This window comes from Podarcis vaucheri, assembly GCF_965113315.1.
Source record: "Podarcis vaucheri genome assembly, chromosome: 15".
Lineage (NCBI taxonomy): Eukaryota > Metazoa > Chordata > Lepidosauria > Squamata > Lacertidae > Podarcis > Podarcis vaucheri.
Window position 1 is genome coordinate 4,532,270 of NC_138753.1, and position 27,780 is coordinate 4,560,049.

Below are 27,780 nucleotides of genomic sequence, written 5' to 3' on the forward strand. Positions count from 1 at the left end.
GAGGTTTTATTTGGGGGGGGGTGTCCTCCACTAACAGTATCTCATCCAAACACACCCACACCCACACGTTATTTTTAAGGCTGCAAAACTACTGTCCTGCTCGGAGTAAAGGCTCAGCGACCTCAATCGGGCGCAAACTCGCACGTGTGCGCCCCACTCCAAGACTCACTTCGAATCCCGTTACATCTACGCTCCTGGCTAAAGAGTAAATTCGGATTGCATCCATTTTACGTATTATCACATTCATTACCCGTCCTAGGCAGTGGCGTAGCGTGGGTTGTCAGCACCCAGGCAAGGCAAGTAATTTGCGCCCCCTAACCTGTGGATTTGCGCCCCCTAACCCCCAGATGTTGCGCCCGGTGCGGCCGGCCCCCCCCTGCACCCCCCACGCTACGCCACTGGTCCTAGGTCAGGTTGCCAGAATTTAAAATTCAGAATTAACAAGTTAAAAAAACAGAGCACAGCCGCCAGGAATAGCGTGGGCCCTGAAGGTGTCAATGGCCAGGGTAAAGGGGTGAGTTTTTCCCGCATTTAATAGGGGATTTTTATTTTTATTTTGGTGCGGGGGCACAATCCACTCTTCCAAATCACCTTCACGCACACAGCCACCCTTAACTTTGCTTTTTAATAAAGCATGACATGCCACTGATTTCCGTGGAACAAAGCAAATGCGTTTAGGATTGCAGCAAGGGCTGCTATTTCCGCGCTTTTGGATGTGGATGCAAGCATGCCCCGCAAATGATCCAAAGGCCCGCCACGTTTTCCCTTTTCCCCATTTTGTCCGCATCTCTGACTCGGGCCTCACTCCTAATATCTCTCCCGACAAGATCCAAGCTACTGCTGCCCCCCCCCCCGCCACTCCTCTCTTGCTATAACTACACCTGCCTCCCCCTCCTAAATTATCCTTTCCCGCCCCTGAACAGGTCCCAGGCCGTGAAACCCACCTGCCCACCCCTTTTGCCAACCGTCGAGGTCTTCATCCGTTAGCGGCTCTGGGGAGCGCGTTCCTTTCGTGGGATCCAACGTGCATGCGCCCGCCTGCGCGAGGGCGCTCAGAAATGTTTATGCACCCAGAACCAGTAATGAAGGTTGCACGAAAATGCGCGAGAGATTTGTGCACCTTAAACTGGGCTACAAAATGAGAGGTTGCTGGAGTTGTGTGTGTGACACACACACACACACACACACACTCATACATCCAAATTGGGTTACAGCAAAGATTGCATGGCTGTGTTATAATATTTTGTGCGCAAGATTGCATGCGCTCAAGTGGTTTACAAGTAAAAGACTGCGGGAGTTGTAAGATTTATGCATTCTACTTATGCTACATTGCATTCCTGTGTGCAACATTCATTACCCTGTAACATTTATGCACCCTGACTGGTTTATAATAAAGATTGCATGACTGCGCGAAGGGGGTGGTATTCATGCACTGTGTGAGTGGTTAATATTTATGCACCCTGAGTGGGTTGGAATATAAGATTGCACAGCTGTGGTGTGCAATATTCATGAAGTGTGCAGATGGGTGTGATATTTATGTACCTTAACTAAGTTACAGTAAATGGTGGAAGTAATTTCACTTTGTATAATCATTAAATTCAGTGTGTGTTATATTATTCAATCTGTGTGTCTCTGTAATATTTATGCATTCTATTGGGTTACAATTAAAAAATGCCCAACCTGTGTGCAGCTAGAGGCCCAGGTCTAAATTTTTGCACCTATTTTGGTGCTTTGGATTAAATTTTAGGAAGTGGACAGGTGAAAAGATGTCTTCCAATAGCTATTTAGGATAGCTAAAGAAAGCATTCAGGTTCAGGGGCAGTCTACCACTCAATACCTTCCAGAGTCATCAGTTTGACTGACTCCTTATTGGAAACAGGAAACTAAACTAAACTTAATCTAGCAGCAGGGATCTTCTTTTCCAGAAAGAAGCCAATAAGAAGTCAAATAAGATTACTCTGGGAGGGGATCCAATCCTCTAAGATATTATTAATACCCCAACCTTAGAATCCTGTACGTATTCTCAAATGCATCACATCATTTGGTGATTGCAGAGGAATTTCAGGCAAAAAAAAGCACAGGGTTAAAAATAAGAGAACACAGTATTGCAGAGATAATTCAGGGGGCCAAGAGTAGATCCAATTAAATAAATCGAGGTCTAAATAGACATGACTACAGTCTCAATATTTGCAGGGAACAGCCAAACCAGGAAACTGTGTAACTGAAGCCTATATGGGTCTTAAGTACCGTAAGTCCCATTGAGTTCAGTGGGGCATATTGCCATGTACTGTAAATAGGCACAGCATTGCCACTGTGCAGCACAGTCCTATACTCAAGATCCTTTGAATTAAATCGGGTTTATGCCCATGTAATTGAGCAAAGGGTAGGAATCCTAGGTGTGTCTCTTCAGAAGCCCCATTGAATTTAATGGGATTTTCCCCTTACAAGTGTGCACTGGGGTGCGTTTCCCCTCAGGAGTAACATCCAGTGTATTTGATGGGATTTACGGCAGTGTATCTGGGCAAAAGACTGAAATCCTATGTGTTTCTCAGAAGCCCCGTTGAATTAAATGGGATTTACTCCTGTCTGTAGGTAACTGGGCCACAACCCTATGTGGCTCCTCAGCAGTAAACCCCATTGAAATAAATAGGCTTTACTGCCATGTTAAGTGGGCACAGGGTTGCATGAATTAAATGGGATTTACTCCTACGTTAGTGGGCATCAGGGTTGCAGCTCCATGTTTGCCTCCTCAGAAGTAAACCCTACTGAATCAAGTGAGATTTACTGCCTTTTAAGATGGCGTGGGGTTGCAATCCTATGAATTAAGTGGCTATGTAAGTAGGCGTCAGAGTTGCATCTTCGTCTCCTCAGAAGTAAATCCCACTGAATTAAATGAGATTTACTGCCTTTTTAAGATAGTGCGGGGTGGTAAACTACACTATGACTTAAATGGGATTTACTCCCAATGCAAGCGGGCGCCAGGGTAGGGACCCCATGTTTGTCTCCTCAGCAGTAACCCCCATTGAATCAAATGGGATTTCCTGCCCTGTTCAGCGGGCGCAGGGTTGCGACTGTATTATACACGGCTCCCCAGCAGCAAGCCCCATTGACTTCAATGGGATATACAATACTGCCAAAAGTCAGTAAGGGAGCGGGGTTGCAACCCTGTGCCCTTCTCCTCTCCTCAGAAGCGACTACTGTACTACTTCTTCCCCTGTGGGAGGAGAAAAATGCCGCTCCAAAAAGGGGGCCGGGCTGAGAGGAATGGAGGACCGCCTCCTCCCCCTCCTCCTCCATCATGGAGCCGAGGGACGTGGGCAGCTTCCCTTTGCCGCCGAGTCTCCGGGAGAAGTTAGTGGCTGCCGGCTTCCAGACAGCCCAAGAAGTGGTCGAGGTCGGGCCCTGTCAGCTCAGCAAAGGTACCGACGAAGAGGCGGCGGCGGCGGCGAAAACGCCCTCGCTGAGGAGAAAGACGTTTTCCCGCGCAAACGCTTCCCGCCAATTTTTTAATTCCCCCCTCAGCCAGCCTTGTCTCGGTTTAGGTGCCAGGCGCCCTCTCCTCACTAATGCTCCTCCAGGATTTGCGTATAAGCTAAACAAACTTATGTATATAGCTTCGGGCCCCACTCTCTTGGGTCCCCCCAAAAAAATTAAAGAAAAAAAAGTGGATGTACATTTCCAAAATATAAGATAAAAATAACTGCCCCCCCCCATTTTATTCATGTTGGCACCCCTGTTCTGTGAAAAAACCCTATGATGGTGAGCAAGCAGACAGGAAGACAACTTGCCCACCATTCCTTATTCTTCACAGAAATATTATTCTAGGGTGCTGGGTGAATTCTGCATTACTGCCAGTGTGCCTTGTAGGTGCCCTGTGTGAATTGGGGCCTACGATTAATAATAATAATAATAATAAATACCTGCCCTTCACCATGAGGTTGCAGGGCAGGTCACAACAATGTAAAATACAGCGTTTTGTGTTGTGTAGGCTCCTATGATGTACATATTTTGTTATGTGCAAATGGCTTTAGAGACCTATTAGGTCCATAAATTACCATATAGCATATCTTCAAAACAAAAAACAGCAGCGATTTGTTGTTGACAAAGGACAGCTGGACATATAAAGGGCCCCATTACCTTCAGCAGCTTAGGGCTTCATCAAACCTTAATCCGGCCCTGTTCCTCCTCATAATAAAAAACCACAACATGATAATATATCCCACCCTGAGTTATAGTTGAGAACCAGTTGTTTGACGTCCGCCTTGAATCGTAATGGAGAGTAGACCTATTGAAATCAATTGCTTCCAATCCACACACCTTAATGTCGCAACTGTAAGGAGTAGAGACATGGACCCCGATATTTGATATCTGCCTTTAGTTATAATTAATAGTAGACCCGTTGACGTCAATGGTTGGATATCCAGTGTTAGTAATTTTGAGTTAACACTTGTTAAAATCAAAGGACTTTGGGATGATACTGTTGGATCTGCTCAGGAGTGTGGCTAGCTAGCAATCAATAGCTCCCATTGTTGATTAGTAGTAAAGGCTTCTCAAGTGTTAATTAAAAAGCTTTATGTGATATTAATGATCTATTTAGTAGCACTCCACGTGTTTGTTAACAGCTTTGTGTGGTGTTGTATCCTTATTTAATGCTTTCCGAATCATCATTTAAAAAAAACCACTTTGTGTGGTTTCTATACATATTAATACAAACAATAACCACACAGCGCTTCAAAAATGAAGACTTGGAAAGCATTATTAAATATGGTAATAAAAGTATTCAGGGTTGTGTTTTTTTTAAAAAAAGCTTTGTGGTATCCATCATTATCATTCCTTATATCAGTGTTTCCCAACCACTGTTCCGCGGCACACTAGTGTGCCGCGAGATGTTGCCTGGTGTGCCGCGGGAAAAATTAAAAAATGTGAAAGATTTTTTTTTTAAGTCAAATTTTCGATTGGGGCGCCGTCACTAGATGACCCCTGGGGTTCCCTCCCTCCCTCCCGCTCTGTGCCTCCCTCTTCCTCCTCCTCCTCCGGGGAGGCCCTTCCTGGCTCTCGGCCAAGGCTTGGCGGCTGCCACTCACTCACTCGCTCGCCCACCCGTCCCTCCATCCCTGCACACGGCCTCTCCCCCTCCGTCCCCGGCGCGGGGGCTGCCGGGATCCGTAGTCCCCTCGCCCTTGGGCTCCGCGCCCGCGCGGGGTGCGCAAACTACGTTTTCCAGCGTGGCCTGGCGGGCCGGGCGTTTTGTTTGAAGCGCTCTTCTCCCGGCCATGGAATGAGCGCGGCGGCCGGGCGGGCAGGGGCTCTTCCGCGCAGACCCCGCACAGCCTGCCTGCGCCCCCGCGGAGATCGGGCAGCAGGATGGAGCCCGGGGATCCCCGCGGAGGCGGAGCGGCAGAGGCGGAGGCTGCCCCCCAGGTAGGGCTGCGTCGGGGGGGTTTATTTTTGCAATGCTGCATCTGCGCCGGAGGGGACGCATCGGACTGCGGGGAGACCCCTTGGCGGGCGTGCAAGGCAATGCATGCGTGCAGGCGTTGCATGGAGTGCAGTGCAATGCAATGGCAACGCGGCGCCCTGCATGCATGCATGCAACTTCCACCGGCGCTCCGGACTTGGCAGGTGAGGGGGGTCCCCAGTGGGCGGCAGAGAGAGCCGGGAGGGCGAAGGGGAGCCAGGGGGAGCAGCGTTGCTCCCCGAGCCGAGCCCGGGGGGAAACTTCGGCGTCGTTGCGCCGGGTGTTGGAAGCGGAGGCTGGCGGGGGCCCCTCACCTGCAAAACCTGGTCGCCTCTCATATATTTCGTGCATTGCATTCATCGCCCGCTTTCTCCTCCAAGGAGCTCCCGGGGGCGTGCGTGGTTCTCCCCGTGTTATCCTCGCAACAACAGCCCTGCGAGGTGGGTCAGGCGAGTGGCCCAAGGGAGCACCCAGGGATTGTCCTGGCCAGGTGGGGTGATTTGAACCCTGCTCTCTGCCCGGTCTTCGTCCTCATTTAGCCCCCACATGTGCATGACTGTGCATGACTGAGGTTTTCCCCCCTCGTCTTGGCTATGGTGTGAGTCTGTGCTGTTAATTAATGGGGTTCTGCCTTCGGAGAAGATGAGCCAGCCCTCAAGAAGGTGATTATGTAATTTGCTAGCAATTCATGTCCCTCCCGGCGTGACGCTGCGCGCTGACGTCACGGGGCTGTAATGGTGGTGTGCCTCGAGATTTTTTTCATGAAACAAGTGTGCCTTTGCCCAAAAAAGGTTGGGAAACACTGCCTTATATAATAGATATATCCTTATATAATAATGCTCTCAGAAGTCTTAATTTTAAAAAAATACACAAAGCTTTGTGTAGTGTCAGAAAGGGATCTGGTTTTGCCCTATTGAGGCTTTAAAAACTGATCTTTCCAACATGGAAAGATGGTAGGGACCTTGAAGGTTTTTTCTAAGCCTAATTATTGGTTGAGCCACTAACAAAAACTTTGATCGGTTCATTAAGGCTGTACAGGAATCCTAAACTCCTATTTTACAGTGGGAGTAATACATGACATTGAACTTGATGGGACTTCTGAGCAAACCTGCAGCAGGATCATGTTAAAAGAGAGGATCCCACTGAAAACAAGCTGTTGGCTTGAAAGGAATCAGCTGGTGGTCTTTTTGTATATCTACAGAAATACTATTGAGGAACTCTGCATTTTGTGCATTGAACCAAAGTTGTGTAGTTGTGGTTATAGTGTTGGACTAATACCTGGGAGGACTGGGTTCAAATCTCCATTGTTATTGTTATTATATTTGTTGGTCACTTTATCTTGATCAGGGCAACCCAAACCAACAAATAAACAGGCGATAAAGCCCACCTATATACATTGAAACCAAGAGGAAAGAGAAATACATTTAAAACATCACACTCACTTCTTAAAGGCCGCAGATAGTTAAAGCCCTGGGTATAGAGAAATGTTTTTGCCTGGTGCCTAAAGATAAGTGGTGTAGGTGGCAGGCAAGCCTCCCTGGGGACAGCATTCCATAAACATTTTCTGTGAATCACCCTGAGACCTCCGGGTGTAGGGCGGTACAGTGGTGCCTCGCAAGACGAAATTAATCCGTTCCGCAAGTCTCTTCATCCAGCGGTTTTTTCGTCTTGCGAAGCAACCCGATTAGCGGTTTAGCGGCTATTAAAGGCATAGCGGCTATTAAAGGATTAACGAATTAGCGGCTAAAAGGCTATTAGCGGCTTAGAAAAAGGGGGGGAGCGGAAAAAAATCAGAACACTCGCAAGACGTTTTCGTCTTGCAAAGCAAGCCCATAGGGAAAATCTTCTTGCGAAGCAGCTCAAAAACGGAAAACCCTTTCATCTAGCGGGTTTTCCGTCTTGCGAGGCATTCGTCTTGCGGGGCACCACTGTACTGTATATAAATTCAGTAAATAAATACCGTATTTTTCGCTCTCTAAGACGCACCAGACCACAAGACGCACCTAGTTTTTGGAGGAGGAAAACAAGAAAAAAAAATTCTGAATCTCAGAAGCCAGAACAGCAAGAGGGATCTCTGCGCAGTGAAAGCAGCAATCCCTCTTGCTGTTCTGGCTTCTGGGATAGCTGCGCAGCCTGCATCCGCTCCATAAGACACACACACATTTCCCCTTACTTTTTAGGAGGGAAAAAGTGAGTCTTATAGAGCAAAAAATACGGTAAATAAAACAGGGTGCTACCACAGAAAAGCTCTCTGGGTGACCTTGGGCCAATCTCAGCCTAATTTACCTCACAGGGTTATTATGAAGGCAAAACAGAAAGGAGAGAGCTGTGTATAATACCTTGAACTCCTTGAAGGAAAAGTGGAATATAAATGTAATAATACAAATGTATTCCTTGTGTAGGCAGTTTATCCTGTGAGTAAATCCCATTTAACTCAGTGGGGTCTGCTTCTGAGGAGATATGATGAATAAGATTGCACTGTTAATTTGTCACTTGGTGTTCATAACCACTAGATGTCACTATTATATTGCACTTCAGAAGTAGATACTCTGATTTCCAGTCCTCTTTACTAGTTATTTTTGTAATGCATTGCATTTATTTGGATAATGTGCAAATGCCTAAAATTACAGACTGAAAAAAGAAAATGTATATAATCAAAACACTTGCCAAAATGTATTACAAACGGGGATATTTGTATTTTGGTGAGTTCCCCACTCCCCTTAGTAAGTAATTTGTAACTTGTGCTTTTGCAATTGAACATAAAAGATGCATTAGAATATATATTAGATGCAGTCAGTCAAATGTAGTTAAACATCACCATTAAAGAATCACAATTACTCTTTTTTTTAAAAAAAAGTAATAAACCTTCAGCAAAATATTATGTTTTCAGTCAGTCAAACCTTACAACGTTAACGTCAGAGTATTTGCACATAGGAAAAGAAGGGAACCATTTTAATTCACTACTTTGATTTGCCCAGTAACTGTCAGTGGCAAAATTATGAACAGTATTAGTTAGCAGAAAGCATTAAAAATTGCCTTCTATTGTCTCAGACCATTGGTCCACATAACTCAATACTGTCTACACTGACTGGCAGCAGTCCTCCAAGGTTTCAGACAGGAGTCTTTTTCCAGCCCTAGTTAGAGATGCCAGAGGTTGAACTTGGGACTGTCATCATGTTCTCTACTGAGCTACGACCCTTCCCTTACTGTCCTTTGCTTTTCAGAAAATTAAAGTCTACTGTATTTTGTTTTTTCCCAGAAGTTGGGATTTCAAAACAGGAGGCCTTAGAAATTCTGCAAGTGATCAAACGGGAACGACATGGCGTTGAAGCAAACACTGTGGGGTTGGATCAGGCACCAGCCAAGAAGTACACAGCCCTTGAACTTCTGGAAGAGGAGCAAGCTCACGGTTTCATTATAACCTTTTGCTCTGAACTGGATGGTATCTTGGGAGGGGGCATTCAGCTGACAAAAATCACAGAGATCTGCGGAGTGCCAGGAGTCGGCAAAACACAACTATGGTAAGAACTGCTGCCAAAACTCACATTTAAAAGCCTTTTCTGCACTTCTCACGATTCACTGTAGTCTGGCGGGAGGGGTAGACTATGGTCATGGTAGCTCTTCATTTTAGCCCTGATGGGTCTTGCTCAGAAGAGTCCATAGCTCAGTGGAAGTGCATCTTCACCTGTTGCTCCCATTTGTTTCAGCGGAACTTGCTTCCAATTAGGTAAGCAAACACGTTCAGTACTTAGTGCTTTATTTTCTCACGGTGGGTGTTTTCTGAACCTGCAGATCTTCATAGGCTAACACAATGCCCTGTTGCCCATTCCACATTGCATAAATCTCTTTGTAGTGTCATTTCCTGACTGGGTTCTCCCGCTGTCTCTGCCAGAAGAGGGGGGTGGGGAGATTCCACCAGTCATGAGCTGGGGGCGTGCTTTTTGTAACACTTATTTATTGATCTATAACTATCTTTCTTCCTGTGACCATTCCTTTATGTCCTCTTTCTCAGCATGCAACTAGTGGTGGACGTGCAGATTCCAGAATGCTTCGGAGGGCTTGATGGAGAAGCTGTTTTCATAGACACTGAAGGGAGCTTTATGGTAGACCGAGTCGCAGATATGGCAACCGCCTGTGTTGAGCACTGCCGGCTTATTGCTGAAACACATCCGGAAGAAGGTTTATTATCAAGCTATATGCTCACCTAAGGCTTGTGGGGAGTGTAACATCAGGTCTGGAGACCAAATGAAACCCTCCAGGCATCTTTATCTGGTCCTCATAGCTTGTAGGCCACAGCCTACAAGTCATGAGCTGTTACAAGTTGCCTTGTAACAGCTTTTTTTTATTATTAGGAGGGGAACATTGCCTTGCCCTCTGCCTAGATGTCTTCCACCGCTACACTGAGAATGTCCTGTTCTGTTGACTTCCATAGCCAGGAATTAAGTCGCTCCACATGCCTTGCTCTACATACCTATCTCTATGTGTAAGGGACAGGCTGGGGAACGAATGTCATGGTTTTACAAATGTGTTCAACATAGATTCTTATTTCCTTCAGAGCATCAAACAGCACTGGAGACTTTCTCCCTTGAAAATATTCTTTCTCATATCTTTTACTTCCGTTGCCATGACTATGTGGAGCTGCTGGCACAGGTGCACCTCCTCCCAGACTTCCTTACTGGGCATCCAAAGGTAGGGAGGTTCTGTAAGTAAGAATGAAAAAAATATAGTGTGTGTGAAGGGGAAGTTACTTGTTGGCTCTGATTCATTTGATCTGGGCTGCATTGGTAGTTTGACTGGATTGAGGTCAGATTGTGACCTTTTTGATTGCGCATTCATGATTTTTGGAGCTCATGATTTGGGGTGGGCATACATAGATTCTACTTTCAGTGTTACTTGTGCCTGGAAAAGTTTTGGGACAGGCATACTCTTTGTTTCCTGCAACATACTGCTGAAATTCTATAATGTGTCATACTACAAATGTTCCAATTTGTCATACTTCTCTTGCACTATAGTACAAGGGTACCCGTCCAGACAGCAGTAATGCAGTAACAATGGGAAAGCACCACATAACATCTAATAAAGTGTGGACCACCCAGTATAGAATCACCACTAATGCATTGTCCCCCTTTTATTTCCTTGCCTACCACACCAAGTTTACTTAAAGCTCGCTCCTAACTGAGTTAGGCATGCTTAAACCCACTGACGTTAATGGGGTTAAAGAGAGATAAAACACAAGGCAGATGAGGTGTTGCCTAATCTTTTCACGCTTGCACACTTCTCCCATTCTGTTGTGGGCTCACCTGATTTCTCTTCCCCCCTTACCTATGAATTCTTGCACACTAATCTTCCCTTCACTCTTTGGAACAAAGCATGTTTAGCCTCAACCTGTGTTTGCTTGAATATTTTGTATTTGTTAGCCATATCATGAATCAGCATAGTTAAAAGGTGCGGGAATATAAATATTTTAAATAAAAATATCGAAAACATGTTGCCTAGACCAGAAATTTCTGGACCACTTGACACCAGCTATTTCTATGCCTGCTACTTCTCTCCATTGCACCTGAGGCTTGGCATAACCATGGCCTCTCTATCATCATCATCATTACTACTACTGTAGCCAGTGTCATAGCTGTCAACATTTCCCTTTTTTAAAGGGAAATTCCCTCATTCCGAATAGAATTCTTCGCAAGAAAAGGGAAAAGTTGACAGCTATGGCCAGTGTGTGTTCTAAGTTAGATAAACTATATATGTACATTGTGTGGTGGGTTAAAAGTCCACACATCGTCTTTTATTTTCGGATCATAGAGTCTTCTACAGATCAGTTATATTTGATGTGAGATTTTAATGTTGTATATAGTATAGGCTTGGGTCAGGGTGGGGGGGAGAGAAGGGAGTAGTGGTCTGTGTAATTATGTGTGTGTTTGGGGTTTGCTGTTATTGCTATCCTCTCTGGAGAAGTGATAAGCTTGGAATATTCTCTTATCACTGGGCAGAACAGCAGCAGCTATTAAAGGACACAGTCCCGTCCTTGTGTCTATTGACTCTACACATCAGTGGAAAATAGCTTGGAGGTTGATATGTGTTAAACCTGCAGCACGTGGTGCTGTGGGGAACCATGAAGCAAGTTTCTGCATTCTGTTGGAAGCGCTGTTCGAACGTATCAAAAGTGTCAGAGAGTTAATAAAACAAGCAGCACCTGCTGCCAGCCACTGCCAGTTAGTGTGAAGCAGTAGTATTCAAACTTTGCAGATCCAGGTCCCACCTTAACTCAAGCATTTGGGGAGCTATTTCTTTATCTACCATATAATTGCATGGTGCTGGTACTGCTGCTGTGACCCACCTTGGATCAGGCTGTGACCCAGTAGTGGGTCCCTACCCACTAGTTGAAGGTCAGTGGTGTAAACAACATTGAGCTAGACACGGTACAAAGCACTCTGGCTTTAGGGCTTTTTGCTACCCCAGGGAGGGTTGAGAACGATTTCTATGTCATAATTTGATTTTCCAATCTCCCTTTTATGTGGAGCAAGCACAGGCTGTTCTAGGTATGCTTGTCTTGGAAGTTGAATATTCCCAGGCAGCTGAGCTGGTAAATGCACAGCAGGGCTGGCTTACTTGTGGTGGGTGAAGAATTTTTGCAGCACAAGTAGCAACAGCAAAGGAATGCTAATAAATCATAATTAAGCATGGTGATCGCATTGAGCCCTGAGCAATTCTCGCTGACTTCCTTCAGAATTATGAATGAATCAGTTAGGCAAAAGCAAATATCCAGAAGGGAGGTAACAGGCTCCACAGCATAGGATGTATTTTACTGTGTGTATTTGTTATTGGAGTGCCTGTAGGTTTATTGCACAAATGGGGGGTGGGAAGCTACATGTATATCATCGTGGAAAACTTGGCTTTTGTTCGAAAGAGAGGAGTTTTTTAACCTGTACAATTTACAATTGCATAGAGAAGTTTGAAACATAAAGTCAGGTTCTGGTGAAGCCTTTAAAAGACAGATGTTGTGGAACATAAAAGGTAAAGGGACCCTTGACCATTAGGTCCAGTCGTGGCCAACTCTGGGGTGGCAGCGCTCATCTTGCTTCATTGGCCGAGGGAGCCGGCATACAGCTTCCGGGTCATTTGACCAGCATGACTAAGCTGCTTCTGGCGAACCAGAGCAGCGTGCGGAAACGCTGTTTACCTTCCCGCCGGAGCGGTACCTATTTATCTACTTGCACTTTGATGTGCTTTCGAACTGCTAGGTTGGCAGGAGCAGGGACCGAGCAACGGGAGCTCACCCCGTCGCGGGGATTCGAACTGCCGACCTTCTGATCGGCAAGTCCTAGGCCCTGTGGTTTAACCCACAGCGCCACCCGCGTCCCTGTTGTGGAACATAGGAAGCTGCCTTATACTGGCTCAGTTTATTTGCCCATCTAGTCTTGTATTACCTTTTTCGGCATACATGTCTTACGTTTAAAGCACTCAAAAACACCCAAGAATCCTGGGAACTGTGGTTTGTTGAGGGTGCTGGGAGTTGTAAGAACATAAGAAGAGTCTGCTGGATTAGGCCGACAGCACATCCAGTTCAGCATCTAATTCTGATAGGGGCCATCCAAATACCTGTGGGGAACCCTCAAGCAAGACCTGGACACAAGAGCACCCCTCCCTCCTACATGCCTAAAGTGTGCACCTATAAATACTCATTCCCCCCCCCCTTGTTTATTAAGGGCCACTTCAATCTTTTATCTATCTTTTGTATTTATTTATTTTTAAATGTGGACAGGTGGCTCATATGCTTCCCTGACACTGAGTTCTGAGAAGAGCAGCTTGCTGTGTTTTATATCCTGCTGTTAGGTACGATTGGTCGTGATTGATGGAGTTGCCTTCCCTTTCCGCCATGACATTGAGGATCTCTCACTGCGAACACGGCTCTTGAACGGCTTGGCCCAGCAGCTGATCAGTATTGCAAATGATCACACACTAGCTGTGAGTTGTTGTTGTTGTTGTTGTTTTATGAGGTGGGGGCAATCATAAATGTTGTTTTGCAACATACAGGTTACTAAGCACTGAACAAAATGTGGTTTAAACTGCTGCGCAAGAGTTGGCTGCAGAGTAAAACTAAAGGGGCATGCTTCTTTTAAAATGGAGTGTTGGGAATCCTAGAACACTAAATTCTAAACTGGGTACCAGAATCCATGCTTGAAGGAAGCAAAAGTAATTGGGGTAGTAATAATAATAATAATAAAAGCCAGCTGAAAAATACGATAATAAAATTCCATCAATCCTGGTTTAAACATATATCTTAATGTAGGCAATCTAAAGAGGAATCTAAATAAAATGGATGATTATAAGTCACACATTCAAGTGTACAAAAGACAATGAGATATCCAAACCACTGGTGGATAAGTGGTCGGTGTTCATCCTTCCAATCCTTATCATTTTTGACCACCTTATTTAAAAAATAAGGGGGAGGGAATTCTTCCAACAATGACGGGTCTGTCTTAATACACTTTTGTGGTGTCTTACACATATCTGCTGTGCAGTTCTACAGAGTTTAATCACTGTTGGGTGTGGGTTTTTTGTAACGTCGTTTTTATTCATTCCTTTATTTTGTTTTCATCTGGTTTGTTGTTTGTTTCATGTGTTGGTTTAAAAAATTGTTTTATTATGATCATGGCATTTTATTGCTTCTGTATTACACCATGTGTTCCATTTTGGATATAAATCTATCAAATAAATTTTATTGCTTTTCTACTCTGCTTTCTGTGAGTGGCTCACATTATGCTGAACAATAAAACAGCAAGAACTTAAATACAACCCCCAACATCAATAAAATGCCCCAAGACAAGAATCAAAGACACTGATTCTGCTGATTAAAATCCCATCTACTTTATTTGAAAGCACTCTGAAATAATATTGCCATTGATCTGCGTTCTGAAAGTTAGCAAGACAGATAACGGGCAGACTGCCCTGGACAGGGACTTTTCACTGCTGAGTCACGGCGACTAGGAAAGCTCCAGTGATGAGCGCTGCAACCCCAGAGTCGGCCACAACTGGACCTAATGGTCAGGGGTCCCTTTACCTTTACCTTTAGTAACAATGATGCAAGTTAGGCAAACTTGTCAGTTTCAAAGTTTTTAGCTTCATTAATGAAAAATAAAAGTAAAATAACAATCTAAATTAGATCGCTTTGTAGAGTAGGAGTGGAGGAAACTCAGGCTCCAGGGCTGAATGTGACCCTCCAAACCCCTCTGCTTGGCTCTTGGGACTCTCCAGATCATGCTTTGCAACCTCCATGAGTGTTCTTCCTTGGTTGGAATGTGTGCTTGAACTCTGATAATGTGTCTTGCTTTTCTGGAAGAAGGATAGGGAGTTGCTTGAGAGTGTGAAGAAACTAACTTACGTACTGTTGTAAATAAAAATATGCCCTTTTCCCTTATGGGGTATCCAAGAGCCCATATAGAGTCCTTACATAGGTTCCCTATTGGTAGGAGAAAATAACAGAGGCCAACCAGAGAATATTGAGAAGCAAAGCAGCTAGTAAGCTTGATCTTTATTGATCTGTTGCAACAGGGTGCTCCCCTCACACGCAGGAGAGGAAGAGGACCCACAAAAATGCTGTGCAAGGGCTTATAAAGACGTTTGAAATTGCCACCCTGTAGATCAAGACCACCCCCAGAAACATTATGCATTCATCACAGAAGGGGTGTAACCTAAGACCACCCCTCAGATACATCCCAGAAAAGGCGGACTGAAACAGAACATTTGCATGTTGTTTTTCTCCTGTCCCAGTTTATCTCCTGTCTGGCAAGTTACTTGATTGGATTGCCTGGGGAGCCTGGCCATTCTTTTGTAGTGGTGAAATACTTATTTCCTGGGCCAGGTCACAGGCTCACACCTTATTCATATCTTAAATGTGTCCTTAAGACAGGATTTGTGAGGAAAGAGACAATGGGGAGACTTTTCCAGTTTGACCTTGCAGAGAAACATTTGCTCAGTTTAGGAATCAAAATGGTTCCAGGTTGGCTTTCCTGTGCTGATCTATGTACGTGTGGCTATGAAAATTGCCATATATCTAAGACTATAAAATTCCTATTACAATAGAAAGATAAACATGTTCATGAACTGCTCTGCCCACTAATGCCTCTGGCCCCACACCTGCCCTCCCACTCAGATGTTTCCCCAGAAGAGAAAAACCATACCATAAAGCTTCCCCCACCCCTGCTCTATCTAGAAAATTGGGGACCAGCAACCTAAGGCCCATGGGCCACAAGCGGCTCATGAGGGTCGTTTAACCGGCCCATGGACCCCCGCTGCCTGCTTGGTCGGCTGCCGTGCACCGCGCTAAACCAGTGTGGAGCAGAGTGGGGACCGCCTTCCGCGACGCTCTCCGGCTTCCTATTGGCTGCAGGAAGCTCCTTCAGCCAATGGGAAGCTGTGCACGCCTCCTCCGTGCTGGAAGGAGTGCCGGAAATAGCGTTTGTGCTTGTGTGCGCGCACACCCCAGCCCACCACGGCATCTGCGGGACTGTGAACTGGCCCAAGCCACAAAAACTTGGCCGACGTGCTCTTGGACTTCTCCCAGCAGCCAGCTATAACCAGGGGTCGGGTGATGAGAGCTGTAGTCCAACAGCATTTGGAAGGCCACAGGTTCCTCATCCCTGCTCTGGGGGCATGAGGATATTTTTCTATGCAAACCGAATATTTTTCTATGCAAACCGAATATTTTTCTATCCTACCCTCATTTGCGTAGGAATTCCCACCCCCACCCCGAAATCCCGTATCACTGAAAGACTCTGGCTTGTAACAGCCTCCTGCTGTCCGTTCAGACATTAGTAACAGCCAATTTCAAAGGTCAGGAGAAATGTGTGGGTGGATCTTCTTTCTCCCCTCACAGCAAACGCCCACATATTTCAAAAGCGGGTTAAAGAGTTTCCTGCCTTCCACTGATAATTATGTTTAAAGAAAATTAACCCCTGGCCTTCGCAAAAAGACTTGCAGCTGGTCACTCAGAGAAAAGCCACTTTGCTTGCTTGCGGGGGAGGAGCTGTCTGTGGGAGAAAATCCTTAGCATCCTGCCTTGCCGATTTCCTTTGTTGTTGCACCCTTTGACCTCCACTTAAAGGTGCTGCAGACAGGGCCAGCTTTGTGCCAGCTGAGGGCAGGCATGAGCTGTGTAGCCTATTTATAGGTGGGCTTTTTTTAAACCCTGCCATGTAGAAAGGGATTGTTCAGGAACGAAGCTTACGCAAGTTCTGGAATGGTGCTCGTCTGCCTCTCCTCTCTGTCTCTAGGTAACTCTTGCTGCTCCTCAAGCTGCAATTCTGTGAGCACGCTGGGATTTCTTTTTTATTGCTGCACTACTATAAATAAACCCCGCTACTCAGATAATGTCGGGGAGGAAGTATAACATAAAAAGAGCCCCACTGGATCGGACCAAAGGGATATATAGTGCAGCATCCTGTTTTCGTGAAGATGCCTCTGGGAAGCCCAAAAGCAGGACCTGAGGGCAATAGCCCTTTCCAACTCTTGGGCTGTGTATATATTATCAGTTTAAAATGTGGCTAGGCTGCTCTTTTCCTCAGTTTGGATCAAAACTGGTTGCCGGCGGAGGAATGCTCAAAACACAGCATTCCATAAGAAACAACAGGTTAGGGATCGTGGCTGACAGCGTGCTCACCACTTCCCAACCAGTGGCGAGACCACACTGGACACAGCAAACAGTAGCTGCTTCGAAGCATGCTGCCTCTGATGTTAGAGGCAGTCTATTGCCATCATGACTAGTAACTCGCTCCCACAGGTGATGGCCAGCAATTTGGATGGCTTTAAAAGATGCTTGGGCCCAATTCATGGAGGATAAGGCTATCGGTGGCTATGCTCTGCCTCCATGGCTGGAGGCAGTAAGTTGCTAGAAACCGCAGGAGGGGAGACCGCTCTTGTGCTTGCTTCATGCTTATGCTTGGGTCACACTTGAAGGTTTCCCATCTGGTTGGCCACTGTGAGAACAGGTTGCTGGACTAGATGGGCCTATGGCCTCATCCAGCCGGTTTTCTTCTGTTCTTTGCATCCACTGATGGTCTTATCCTGCATGCATCTAAGTTCCTTTTTAAAAGGACATCTAAATTGGCGGTTACATCTTGTGATATCAAATTCTAGAGTTCAGCATTGTTAGGAGGCCCCTATTTCTTGCACAGAGCTACATTTCCTAGAGTCCCTCTGGGAAATGTAGCTCTGTAGGGGGAATAGGGATCTCCTAACAACTCTCATCACCCTTAACAAACTACAACTCCCAGAATTCTTCGGGGGAAGCCACGACTATTTAAAGTGGTATTGTAGTCTTTGAAATGTATGGTGTGAATATGACCTTAGTGCAAATTTCTCCTAATGTGCACATGTTGTATGCGATTTTGCCTAATGTGCGAGTATTTGCAAAGTTGTTTTGCTGAACATACTAAATTTTGGATGTTATTTTCAATAATATGTGCATTTATATGTGCTTTGCTGTACACATTACTAGACTGGAGGACTATGGTGAAATATGGAGAAGGTAAATTTTGAAGGATGGCTTTGTTTCAGTTCTCATTGATTTGGAAAGTGCAAATTAGGTATAATAAAAGCAGGCTGAATTGTATTTATCCCCCATTCCTAGTTGGGAGTTCAGCCACAAGTCCCTTTCCCCTTAGTGTGTGTTAACCATATTTGATGGGTTTTTTCTCCCTCTTCGCCCCCAACTGCTCCCCCCCAGGTTGTGTTGACCAATCAAATGACGACAAGACTTGAACATGGCCATTCCTCTTTGGTACCTGCCTTGGGTAAGTGTTTTATACTGCAAGTTGAAGGATGCTTTTTCTGCTTTATACAGACCAGGTTTTTCTTTCATGCACCATGAACAAAAGAACCTTGACAGCCAATCTTGTTTCCCCGGTGATTCTCTCTGAAGATAACTTTGCACAGAGAATGTCCTATACAAACCAGAAGCTCCATGGTTATAGCTCCTGATTCTCTGGGCCAAGTCCTGTGATTGCACCAGCTGGCGCAAATACGTGCTGCTGTGATCCTGGAAACTGGTACCTTTAACTGCAGACTTCTCAGTTAATATTGGGCATTCTCAGAGCAAAGGTATCCCTGAGGGATACTGAGGGAGTATCCTAGCAAGAAAAAAACCTGACTGGCTTTGAGGCATCCTTCAGAAAACAAAAAAAGGTTGAAATTGAGGACACTTCAACAAAGACCTCCCTGCCTGAGACCAGTGGATTATATACTTGTAAACTGCTTAGAAGCCATTTTACCATGTAAGAGGTAAATAAATAAATAAATAAATAAATAAATAAATGAATGAATGAATGAATGATAATAAAATAATAATAATGATAATTGGGATCAATGGGGCACTGCTCCACCAGCCTCAGTCTTATGGAAAGCAAGTTTACTTCCAACCAGCCCTGACTGTCAGTTTTCCCTTCCTCCTCCTTAGTCTCAGTGTTGCTCTTGAAACTCAGCAGGGAGGAGGAGGAGGATGGGGATGAAAGTAGAATTAGTTGACTTTGCCTCTTATTGGCTCTGTCTCCACCTGCTGGGCTCCCAGCTTTCTGCCCCGCCAGTCTCAGTGGATATCAGCGGCTACTGCCTGTGACCTTGGAGATGCATTCCCAGCCAGGATACACAATACTGGGCTCAATGGGTAATAAAGTTTGGCCTGGTATAAAGCAGCTTGCTCTCTTCTTATGCATAGTTTCAGGAAAGCTTGCTGTGTTCATGTTGGTATGAAACCAGCTCATATCAACATGAACAACATAGCTCTCTAGACTTTTTGAAGGCCCTCAAGGAGCAGGCTTTTGTTTTGATTTTTAATTGACACTGTTTTTAGAGATGATCGGTAACGTTTTTAATTAGGCTCTCCTCTGGCTTATTCTTTTCTTTTTTAATTAAATAATGTTCAGCATCAAGATGTGCTTGTAAGGATATGAACCTGGGCAATTCAAATTAGAGGTAGGCACAGGAAATTGGAGTGTGTTCTTTCATTGTGTCTCGTCCCTTTGTAATACATTCTGTACAACTGTCTAGAATGTAGAAGTCCCAAATTTTGGAGAGCGAAGCAAATGTCACTCATTTGTGTATTTATAGTCACAAAGTATGAGACGCTGTTTAAAAAGATAGTTGTTAACCAAGCACAGGTTTCTACCAAAAGCTATAAAATAGAGAAACGAAAGGATTTTATTCCACAAGCCCATAAACAAAGATGCAAAATCAGAGATGGATAAATGCACTTCTCTCCCTACAGTACTACATATTCCCAAGACATTTCAAAGAGTAGGCTTCTTTACTTGAGGTTGTGTTAAATTCCTTTCCTTAAAATCATATCCTCAGTTTCAGGTTTTAGGAGATAATTAGTGGAATCTTTGGTCTTCAGCCTCAAAAAACTCTTGTATTGAGATTTGGGTGCTATGTACATTCTTAAGTTTAATAAGTCGATCGCCTGCTGTTAGATTAGTTATATTAGCTATAATTCTTTACTTGGTTGACAGTTTTGTGAGAAAACATAGCTGCTTCTACGCTGCCACTGTTTCCTGTCAGGATTCCGCCACATATTGGTAAATTCTCTTTTCCTGAAAATACCTGACTTCTTGCAATAAGGAAAGTGATAGGGAAGCTTGCTTTGACGCAACGTCATCTAACCTCCCCACAAAGAAATTGTGGAGTAAATGCTCATTAGGTAGCAAGCACCGTCTAATTTCCCTGCAAGCAAATCTGGGTAAATGCTCAGTAAAGCACCCTTCCCCACCCCCAGTCCATTTCCCACCACCACCACATAATTATTGTGGGCCTTGGAAGTGCACATTCCAAAGTCTATGATGCATGGGCATGGCTGCCGCCAGGAAAACGTTTGGTATTAACTGTGGCAGCCGTCACCAACTTCATCAGATGCCAGGTCTCCCTGGTGATCTTAACAAAGGCATCTTGCTCTGCATAGAACTGGTCCAAATCCATTTTCCAAATGGGTATAAAATCCTGACTTAAAAGCCAGGTGCTTTGCAGCTTTATAGTGAAAACTGAATACCAGACTACTTCTTCTTTAAAAAAATATAGACAATTCTTCTTCTTGCAATTGAAAGCAAAGCATTCCTTCAGTGTCTGTGAATCATGTAATGATTCCCTTGATTATTGGGGTCGGGGAGGGGGCGTTGAGAGACATACAAAGGCAAGAGCATCCCTTAATGTGTGTGTTCAGCACTTCAACCGCTTGGCAGAGATTTAAGATAAATTGAACAAAATAAAAAAGCATGCCCTTGGAGGATGTCGGGTCTGAAATGTGCATGCAGATAAAGACCTTGCTTTCAAACACTGACCTTTTGTCTTCAGTGTGCTTGCCTTCCCCCTGCTGTATACATGATTTTTGGCAGACAATCAGACTACAAAGCAAATTAAAGCTAATAGATTTAAGGGTCGGCAGCTGGCGGTCCATGGGCTGACTCCAGCTCCCTGAGGGGTGCTATCTGGTCCCTTAGCTGCCAATCCTCTCTTTCCCATCATGTTCTTGGAACAGCCTTAGGGAAGGGAAATGGTGACTTGGGCAAGCAAATGAAGGGTTTTCCTCTTCAACTGCTGTGTTCCTTGCTGTGTCTTTCTCTCTTGCCCTTCTGGGAAATCAGAAAAGGAAGCAGACTGAGACCAGGGAGGGAGGGAAGCAATCCTAGGCTTGATCTGCACCACACAGAGGACCTACGAATGTCTTGGGGGCATTTTATCGGGTTTTTGTAGACAAGCTTGCATGGCTTTAAAAGAGGTTTAGGCAAATTCATGGAGGGTAAGGCTATCAGTGATTACTAACCTCGATGGCTATGTTCTACCTCCACTGTCGGAGGCAGTATGCTCCTGAATACCAGTTGCTGGAAATCGCAGAAAGGGAGTCTGCTGTTTTGCTCAAGTCCTGCTTGTGAGATCTGCAATGGGGCAGGCTTTTCTGATGTTTCTTAAACTTGTCCTGGGTTGCATCTCTAAAGTCGTATCTCCTGTGAGCTTCAGTTTTCCCTTTGTAAAATGGGAACAATGTTATTATCCCCATCTCTGTGGCACTGTAGTTATTAATGAACAGTTCTGTTGTTTTTAGATGCAACATGCTGGGTTAGAGAAAGGAAGATTATAATTTGAAATAACCCTGGTTTTGCTTCCTCCCATGTCTTATGTGTTTTCCCTTTTCTCCTTTCTGGTGATAGTGGTAGCAGCAGCAGCAAACCCATTGATAAGAACCAACTTTGTTTTTGTTCCCACCCCAAGTAGCAGGTCTTTTCGTCCATGCTATCACTTGCTTGTTAGGCTTGTGTCCCTTGCTCAGTGCGATTTCATTAATTTATGGGCCTTCAGAAAGCAAAACGTTTAGAAAACTGAACACGCAAAAGAAAAGAAAAGAACGATGGAATTCACTCTCATGAGACTGAGCAATGGCCACCAACTTGGGTGGCTTTAAAAAAAAAGTCTAGACAAAATCATGGAGGATAAAGCTATCAGTGGCTACTACCGTAGTTTTGAAGTTCTACCTCCTATCAGAGGTGGTATGCCTCTGAATACCAGTTGCTGGGAATTGAAAGGAGGCTTCCCATTGGTAGATCTGGTTGGCCAATGTGAGAATAGGGTGATGGACCAGCTGGGCCTATGGCCTGATCCAGCAGGGCTCTTTAGATGTTTTTACGTTCTGCAATAGATTCTGAAATGGTTTCCTCTGCAAAAGTTGTTCAAAATCCGCAAATCTTAGTTTTTCTTAGCATTTTTAAATAGAGCTTCTTAATTATTGGGGGGGGGGATCTCCTAGGCATTGCGAGGATTAGGTTAGGCTGAGAAGCCTTTCACACACTGGGCTCCAAAATGGATGATCCTAGATGGTTTTTACACGCGGCATACTTAATAATGAGGTCAAATATTGTTATCTCTCTCCAGTTTAATTTTAGTAGCGCTTTTTGCCATGGAGCGTAAAACCATCCATCCCCCCCCCAGCAAAGAAATATGGTTTGAAATGGAAATGGCACTCATTTGTATAATTCATACTCTAATCTCGACTTCCAAACGTTAAATCTCACGCTGGCGTAGTCATGAAGGTTGCCAAGATGCCTCTGGGGTCTAGACATTTAATTTTGATAATTCTTCCCGCTGGAATGATACGCTTCTCCCTCTGTATGTGGTAATGAAGATGTTCCACTAGATCCACCCGCCCCGGAGGCTGACAGATGCACCAACTTGGTGATTCTGGAGACAAATTGGGGTGGGCGGGGGGGGACTGCTCATAGTATTTTCCTTTAAATGACCTGCTTTAAAATCCAATCCATCTCCTGACTTATGGGCGCACTGTCTAGAATGGGTTGAGGGAGACGGGCTCAATAAATCTGTCTGGAAATCAAATGACATGGTCAGAAATGAGCTCAAATAATGAGATTGCTTTCTGTCAGAAGCCACATCAGTTTCTCAGGTTTTAAAGAGCCTGAAGTTCCTCTGCAGTTGATTTCTTGCATGTCATTATCTACTTTCTGGTGCTCTTTGCACAGTTTTTCTGCATTAGCTGTTCCTTTGTTTTTGCAGGATTATTCTTGGTCATGGTTTTTTCTTTTCTTTTTTGAATAATGCTCAGAAATTAAGCTCGTTCAGAGGGATGTGCAAAAAGCACGTGGGAGCGTGGACATAATTTGTTGTTAGGCACAATCTGCTTTCCCAACCAGTAAGACATTCCTGGGGCGCAGCACTTAACCCAGTTTGATGGCTCCCATAGGCACACTTGCACCGCGCCAAGTTTCCCACTGCCTCATGCCTCTCACTCTCCTTCCTGGTAAGAGGCAGCGACACACCTGCCAGGAAGCTAGCATTGTGACTCCACTCCATCTGGCAAGCTAGTCTCCATCCAGGCAGGCAAGAGGCATTATTGCGTTCAAGGAAACATTCCCGCCAGACAAATAGCATTTGAGGAAGGTGCAAAGCAGGGCCATTGGGAGTGTGACCAGGCATAGGAGCTGACTCCAGGGGGGTGGGGATGCTCGGGCACCCACAATGAGATAATTGTGGGGGCTGGGCACCCACAAAGCCAATGAGAAAAGGCGGCAGCAGCACTGCCTCCAAGAGAGAAGCAGTTCTGTTCCGCCCTCTTCAGCCAGCCAGCAAGGCACCCTTTTCCGGGTGGTGGGCCTCGGAGGCAGAGTCTCTTTGCCTCTGAGTCTGAGCCTCTCCCTACGGAAAAGGGTGGCCCGCTGTCTGTGGAGAGGAGGAGGAAGAGGAACCGCCTACTGCTGCAACCTCTGCCTTGCGGTGGCAGGCACTCACAGTCCTGGGGGTGGGGTGGCACCCCTGTGATCAGGGGAGGTTTTCAGTGGGCAGACAGAGAAGCCTGGAGGTCCACGTTTCTCTCCTAACCTGAGTCCCCCCCCCCACCTGTGCAGGAATGCATCACGCTATTTATCTGTCTCTCTCACACTCTAGGAGAAAGCTGGGGGCATGTAGCTACCGTCCGCTTAATCCTGCACTGGGACAACAAACACAGGTGAGAAACCCAAAACACGTGAACTGATCCAGTGGGTGTCTTGCTCTTCCGAAGTTACTCTGAGCCCAGCAATGAATTCCCAGGCTGCATGTGATTCAGCACATACTGGGGTAAACTGGCCATAAAAATGCATATATTGTTGAAAAGAATATACAAAAATATTCTTTTAGGGGACATTTCTTTGCAAAAATGTGTGCAGCAGGAGAGAGAGCATATAAAAGTGTATATTAGAAGAGATTTTTGTTAAAATCCAGAATGAGAACTTTAAAAAAATGCGAAATGATGGTGAGAAATAAACTTGTGATTGGAAAAATGAGAAACTTGAGAGGAACCTCGTATTCACCTGTCTCTACAGCCCAACTTGATATAATCAGATGTAAAACCTCCCTAGTTCATAAATAAAATTGTTTGGCAACCCTTCTAGTAATTCAGCTTGTAAAGGCAGGGAGAGTGAGAGGCACTGTATTTAGCAATGCAGAGATCAGATGGAAGAGACTCTCTCTCGTAAAGGCTGTTAACAATGTAAGACTCGCCTCTATAAATGGTGCAAATGCTTCTCAAGCTCACACTCTACGTACATTCTTGCTGCATAGCTTGTCAGACATCTGAGTATTAAGGCAGCCTTGTCCACTGCGCCTGTTTAGCATAAACCTCATACCTTCCTCTCCTCTCTTCCCCCTCCAGTGCTGGAAATGTGTCAGTACTTAATTATGAGCGGGGGGCCTCTGTTTCCGTGAGAACAGGCCCCCCTGTTGAGTCAGAGGCACCCAGCAGAACTCCAACCAAGAGCCTCTTAAAAACATGGCTTAGGGTGTCTCAAGATTAAGGCTATTCTGTAAAGTACAACCCACCAATTTAAATGTTCTAAGGAATTCCCTCTGCAGCTAATGTGAAGTGGTAATCTTCCTCGGGCGGTAATTACTTGCTTTCTAATAGAATGGCACTGAGGGGAAGGAGAAGCAGCCGAAGCCCTAAAAATAATTAACAGCAACCTTGGCAGGTTATCTCAGAGCAAGGCAGAATACTTTCCCGGGGAGTGATGAGGACAAAGGCTTCACTTTCTCCCCACTCTGGGTTTCAGCAGGCAGTTCCTGACACACACACACCCCCAAGACTCTGGGGTGAAACAAATGAATGCCATTCTGCTTAATTTAAAATAGTTTATATCCCGCCTTTTCATTTTGAAAAGTGCCCAACATGGCTAACAGACTCTAAATCGCAACCAGCAAGTGCAGTGCCGATTAAGGACGCAGAAACACAAAGGAGGAAACGGCTTGCTACAGCCTTTTCCCCCTTCCCTTCTTCAAGCATCTCTTCTATGTGTTGTCAGCCTTGTGGGGCCCACCTGTCGCAGGCTGCAAAATGCTTGCTGCTCATGTCATAGGTGTATTGTTTCCAGTGGTCTCCACCATTTTGAGACCACCCATTTATTCCGTAGTTACCAGCAATGGTGTCCACGGACACATCTTAGGGTGCCTGCAAAGGTTCCAATAAATCTCCACTAAAAATCCACAGTGCATGAGAATGTTTGCTCTTCCTTCTCAGTTCCTGGTTGCACTGATTGAGTTTCTCCTACATGGAACGTGCACCCTTACACCTTCCCAGTTTTCGTAGGATGCCAGAATTTGACACCTTTCCTCTCATTTTCTGCTGAGGAGAGGTGCAAAGAGTTTCTCTCTGAGCAAGTACAGCAGTCGCTGATGTAGATGCCTTTCTGCCATTGATTGCATAGGGTGAAGGCCCACATCATTCTGTGCTCCAGTCTCTCTTCTTTTTTCAATATGGCAGCCATTTTTTGTTATGCCACGCCCCCACAGCAGCCATTTTGTGACTAGTACCCACTGGCTCAAAAAGCTTTGGGATCCCTGATCTATATAGGTGTCATTTTTCGTTTTTGGAGAATGTTCGGTACAGAGGGCCTACTAAAATGAATGGGACCTCACAAACCGCCAGTGGTTGATTGGCAGGAAGGCAGGGTGTAAAAGGAAACAATAAAACGTGTGGGACATCATATTATTTTTGCACAGCTCCTGATCATTGCATCAGAATTTCTGCAGAAGAACTTCCTGGGTGAATTGTGCCCTTTGGCTGATTGGCGAAGAAGCTTACCAATGAAGTTGCACTTGCTGTACTAGTCTTGCTCAACCTGGTGTCTTCCCAAATGTTGTTAGACAGCAATCTCTAGCAGCCAGCATAGCCCAGTAGCCAGAGATTGATGTCATCAGGAGGGGCCCTGACTGGTGCAGGGAGGGTGCCCTACACTGGTATGCCATGCACGTGCTGTCAAATATTTGTAAATGTAACATGAGCTAAACAAGGGAGCAATGTCACTGAAATCACAATGACTTCCATCCTATACAGATTGGCAACGCTGTACAAGTCGCCAAGTCAGAAGGAATCAACTGTGCCATTTTGTGTAACGGTAAGTACATTGCGGATGGCAGGAGGAGGGCCAGGATTAGGGGCTGAAAAGTGAGGGCAGGGTATCTATACTTAAAATTGTGCTTTTGGAGCAGCTGCAAGTCTTCCAAGGTGAGCCAATAGCAGAAATGTTCATGGTGGAACAATTCAAGCAGGGATGTCTCTTTTTTTTTTCTTTCTTTTTCTTTTTTTTTTGAGACCCCACCCCCACCCCCACCCCCTTCAGAATTTATCACAGTTTTTGTGTTTGTTTGTGGTCAGGAACAGAAGCCAGCCAAGCAAAGACTATTGGTATTAATTCATGTTGTTGCTTTTGATTTTTTTTTTTAAATGATATTTATTAGAGGTTTGAAAGTTACAGAAAAAAGAAACAATAAAAAATTAAACAAAACAATACCTTACAATACATCAAAAAATAAAAACAAAAAACAATACAGCAAAACAACCAGAAAAACAAAAACATTTAAAAACACATCCAATATTTCCGTGTCTTTACCTTTCATTTACTTGTTTCATCGACCTCCTCACACCTCCCTTTTTTGTATTCTAGTTCAGTTAGCTATTTCAGCAAATCCTTTCCATCTTTCTCAATTTTCGTACTATCATAAGACAATGTAACCTTAAATTTTCCACTTTGGTCCATTAACAATCTATTTTTACTTAATTCTTTATAACATTTCTGCTAAAGCCATATAACTTCATTCCAGCATCCTTCTAACATTCATTAATTTTGCAATATTTCTGTAAATATACTTTGAATTTTTTCCAATCTTCTTCCACCGACTCTTCTCCCTGGTTTCAGATTCTGCCAGTCATTTCCGCCAATTCCATGTAGTCCATCAACTTCATCTGCCATTCTTCCCGGGTGGGTAGATCTTGTGCCTTCCAGTGCTTTGCGATAAGTATTCTTGCTGCTGTTGTAGCATACATGAAGAAAGTTCTATCCTTCTTTGGCACCAATTGGCCGACCATGCCCAGGATAAAGGCCTCTGGTTTCTTCAGGAAGGTATATTTAAATACCTTTTTCATTTCATTATAAATCATATCCCAGAAATTCTTAATCCTTGGGCATGTCCACCAAAGGTGAAAGAATGTACCTTCAGTCTCATTACATTTCCAGCATTTATTATCGGGCAAATGGTAGATTTTTGCAAGCTTGACTGGTGTTATGTACCACCTGTAAATCATTTTCATTAGATTCTCTTTTAAGGCATTACATGCCGTAAACTTCATACCTGTGGTCCATAACTGTTCCCAGTCAGCCATCATAATGTTATGTCCAACATCTTGTGCCCATTTAATCATAGCAAATTTCACCGTTTCATCCTGAGTATTCCATTTCAACAGCAAGTTATACATTGTTGACAGATTCTTAACTTTGGGGTCTAACATTTCTATTTCC

General features: G+C 44.8%; 2 protein-coding genes across 4 annotated transcripts in view; one reads left to right on the forward strand and one right to left on the reverse strand.

Moving 5' to 3' along the window:
• The window catches only part of TEX14 (testis expressed 14, intercellular bridge forming factor), a 60,097-nt gene extending 57,315 nt beyond the window's left edge, over positions 1-2,782 (reverse strand). Inside the window, exon 1 of one of the 2 annotated variants that reach the window (XM_082201657.1) lies at positions 945-2,782. Coding sequence is in view for 1 of the 2 variants with exons in the window: in XM_082201656.1 (XP_082057782.1) it covers positions 644-729 (86 nt within the window). In the remaining variant the exon portion in view is untranslated. Of the gene's footprint in view, positions 1-643; positions 882-944 lie in introns of those variants that run through there. The other variant, XM_082201656.1, reaches the window with a different exon arrangement.
• A 74-nt stretch (positions 2,783-2,856) lies between these two features.
• RAD51C (RAD51 paralog C) overlaps positions 2,857-27,780 on the forward strand; it is a 31,914-nt gene continuing 6,990 nt past the window's right edge. The window contains exons 1-8 of one of the 2 annotated variants that reach the window (XM_082201907.1): positions 2,857-3,419; positions 8,718-8,979; positions 9,471-9,637; positions 10,014-10,147; positions 13,295-13,426; positions 18,186-18,252; positions 23,897-23,957; positions 26,319-26,379. In XM_082201907.1, coding sequence (XP_082058033.1) covers positions 3,299-3,419; positions 8,718-8,979; positions 9,471-9,637; positions 10,014-10,147; positions 13,295-13,426; positions 18,186-18,252; positions 23,897-23,957; positions 26,319-26,379 — 1,005 coding nt within the window. In that variant the 5' untranslated portion in view covers positions 2,857-3,298. Of the gene's footprint in view, positions 3,420-7,600; positions 8,161-8,717; positions 8,980-9,470; positions 9,638-10,013; positions 10,148-13,294; positions 13,427-18,185; positions 18,253-23,896; positions 23,958-26,318; positions 26,380-27,780 lie in introns of those variants that run through there. The other variant, XM_082201908.1, reaches the window with a different exon arrangement.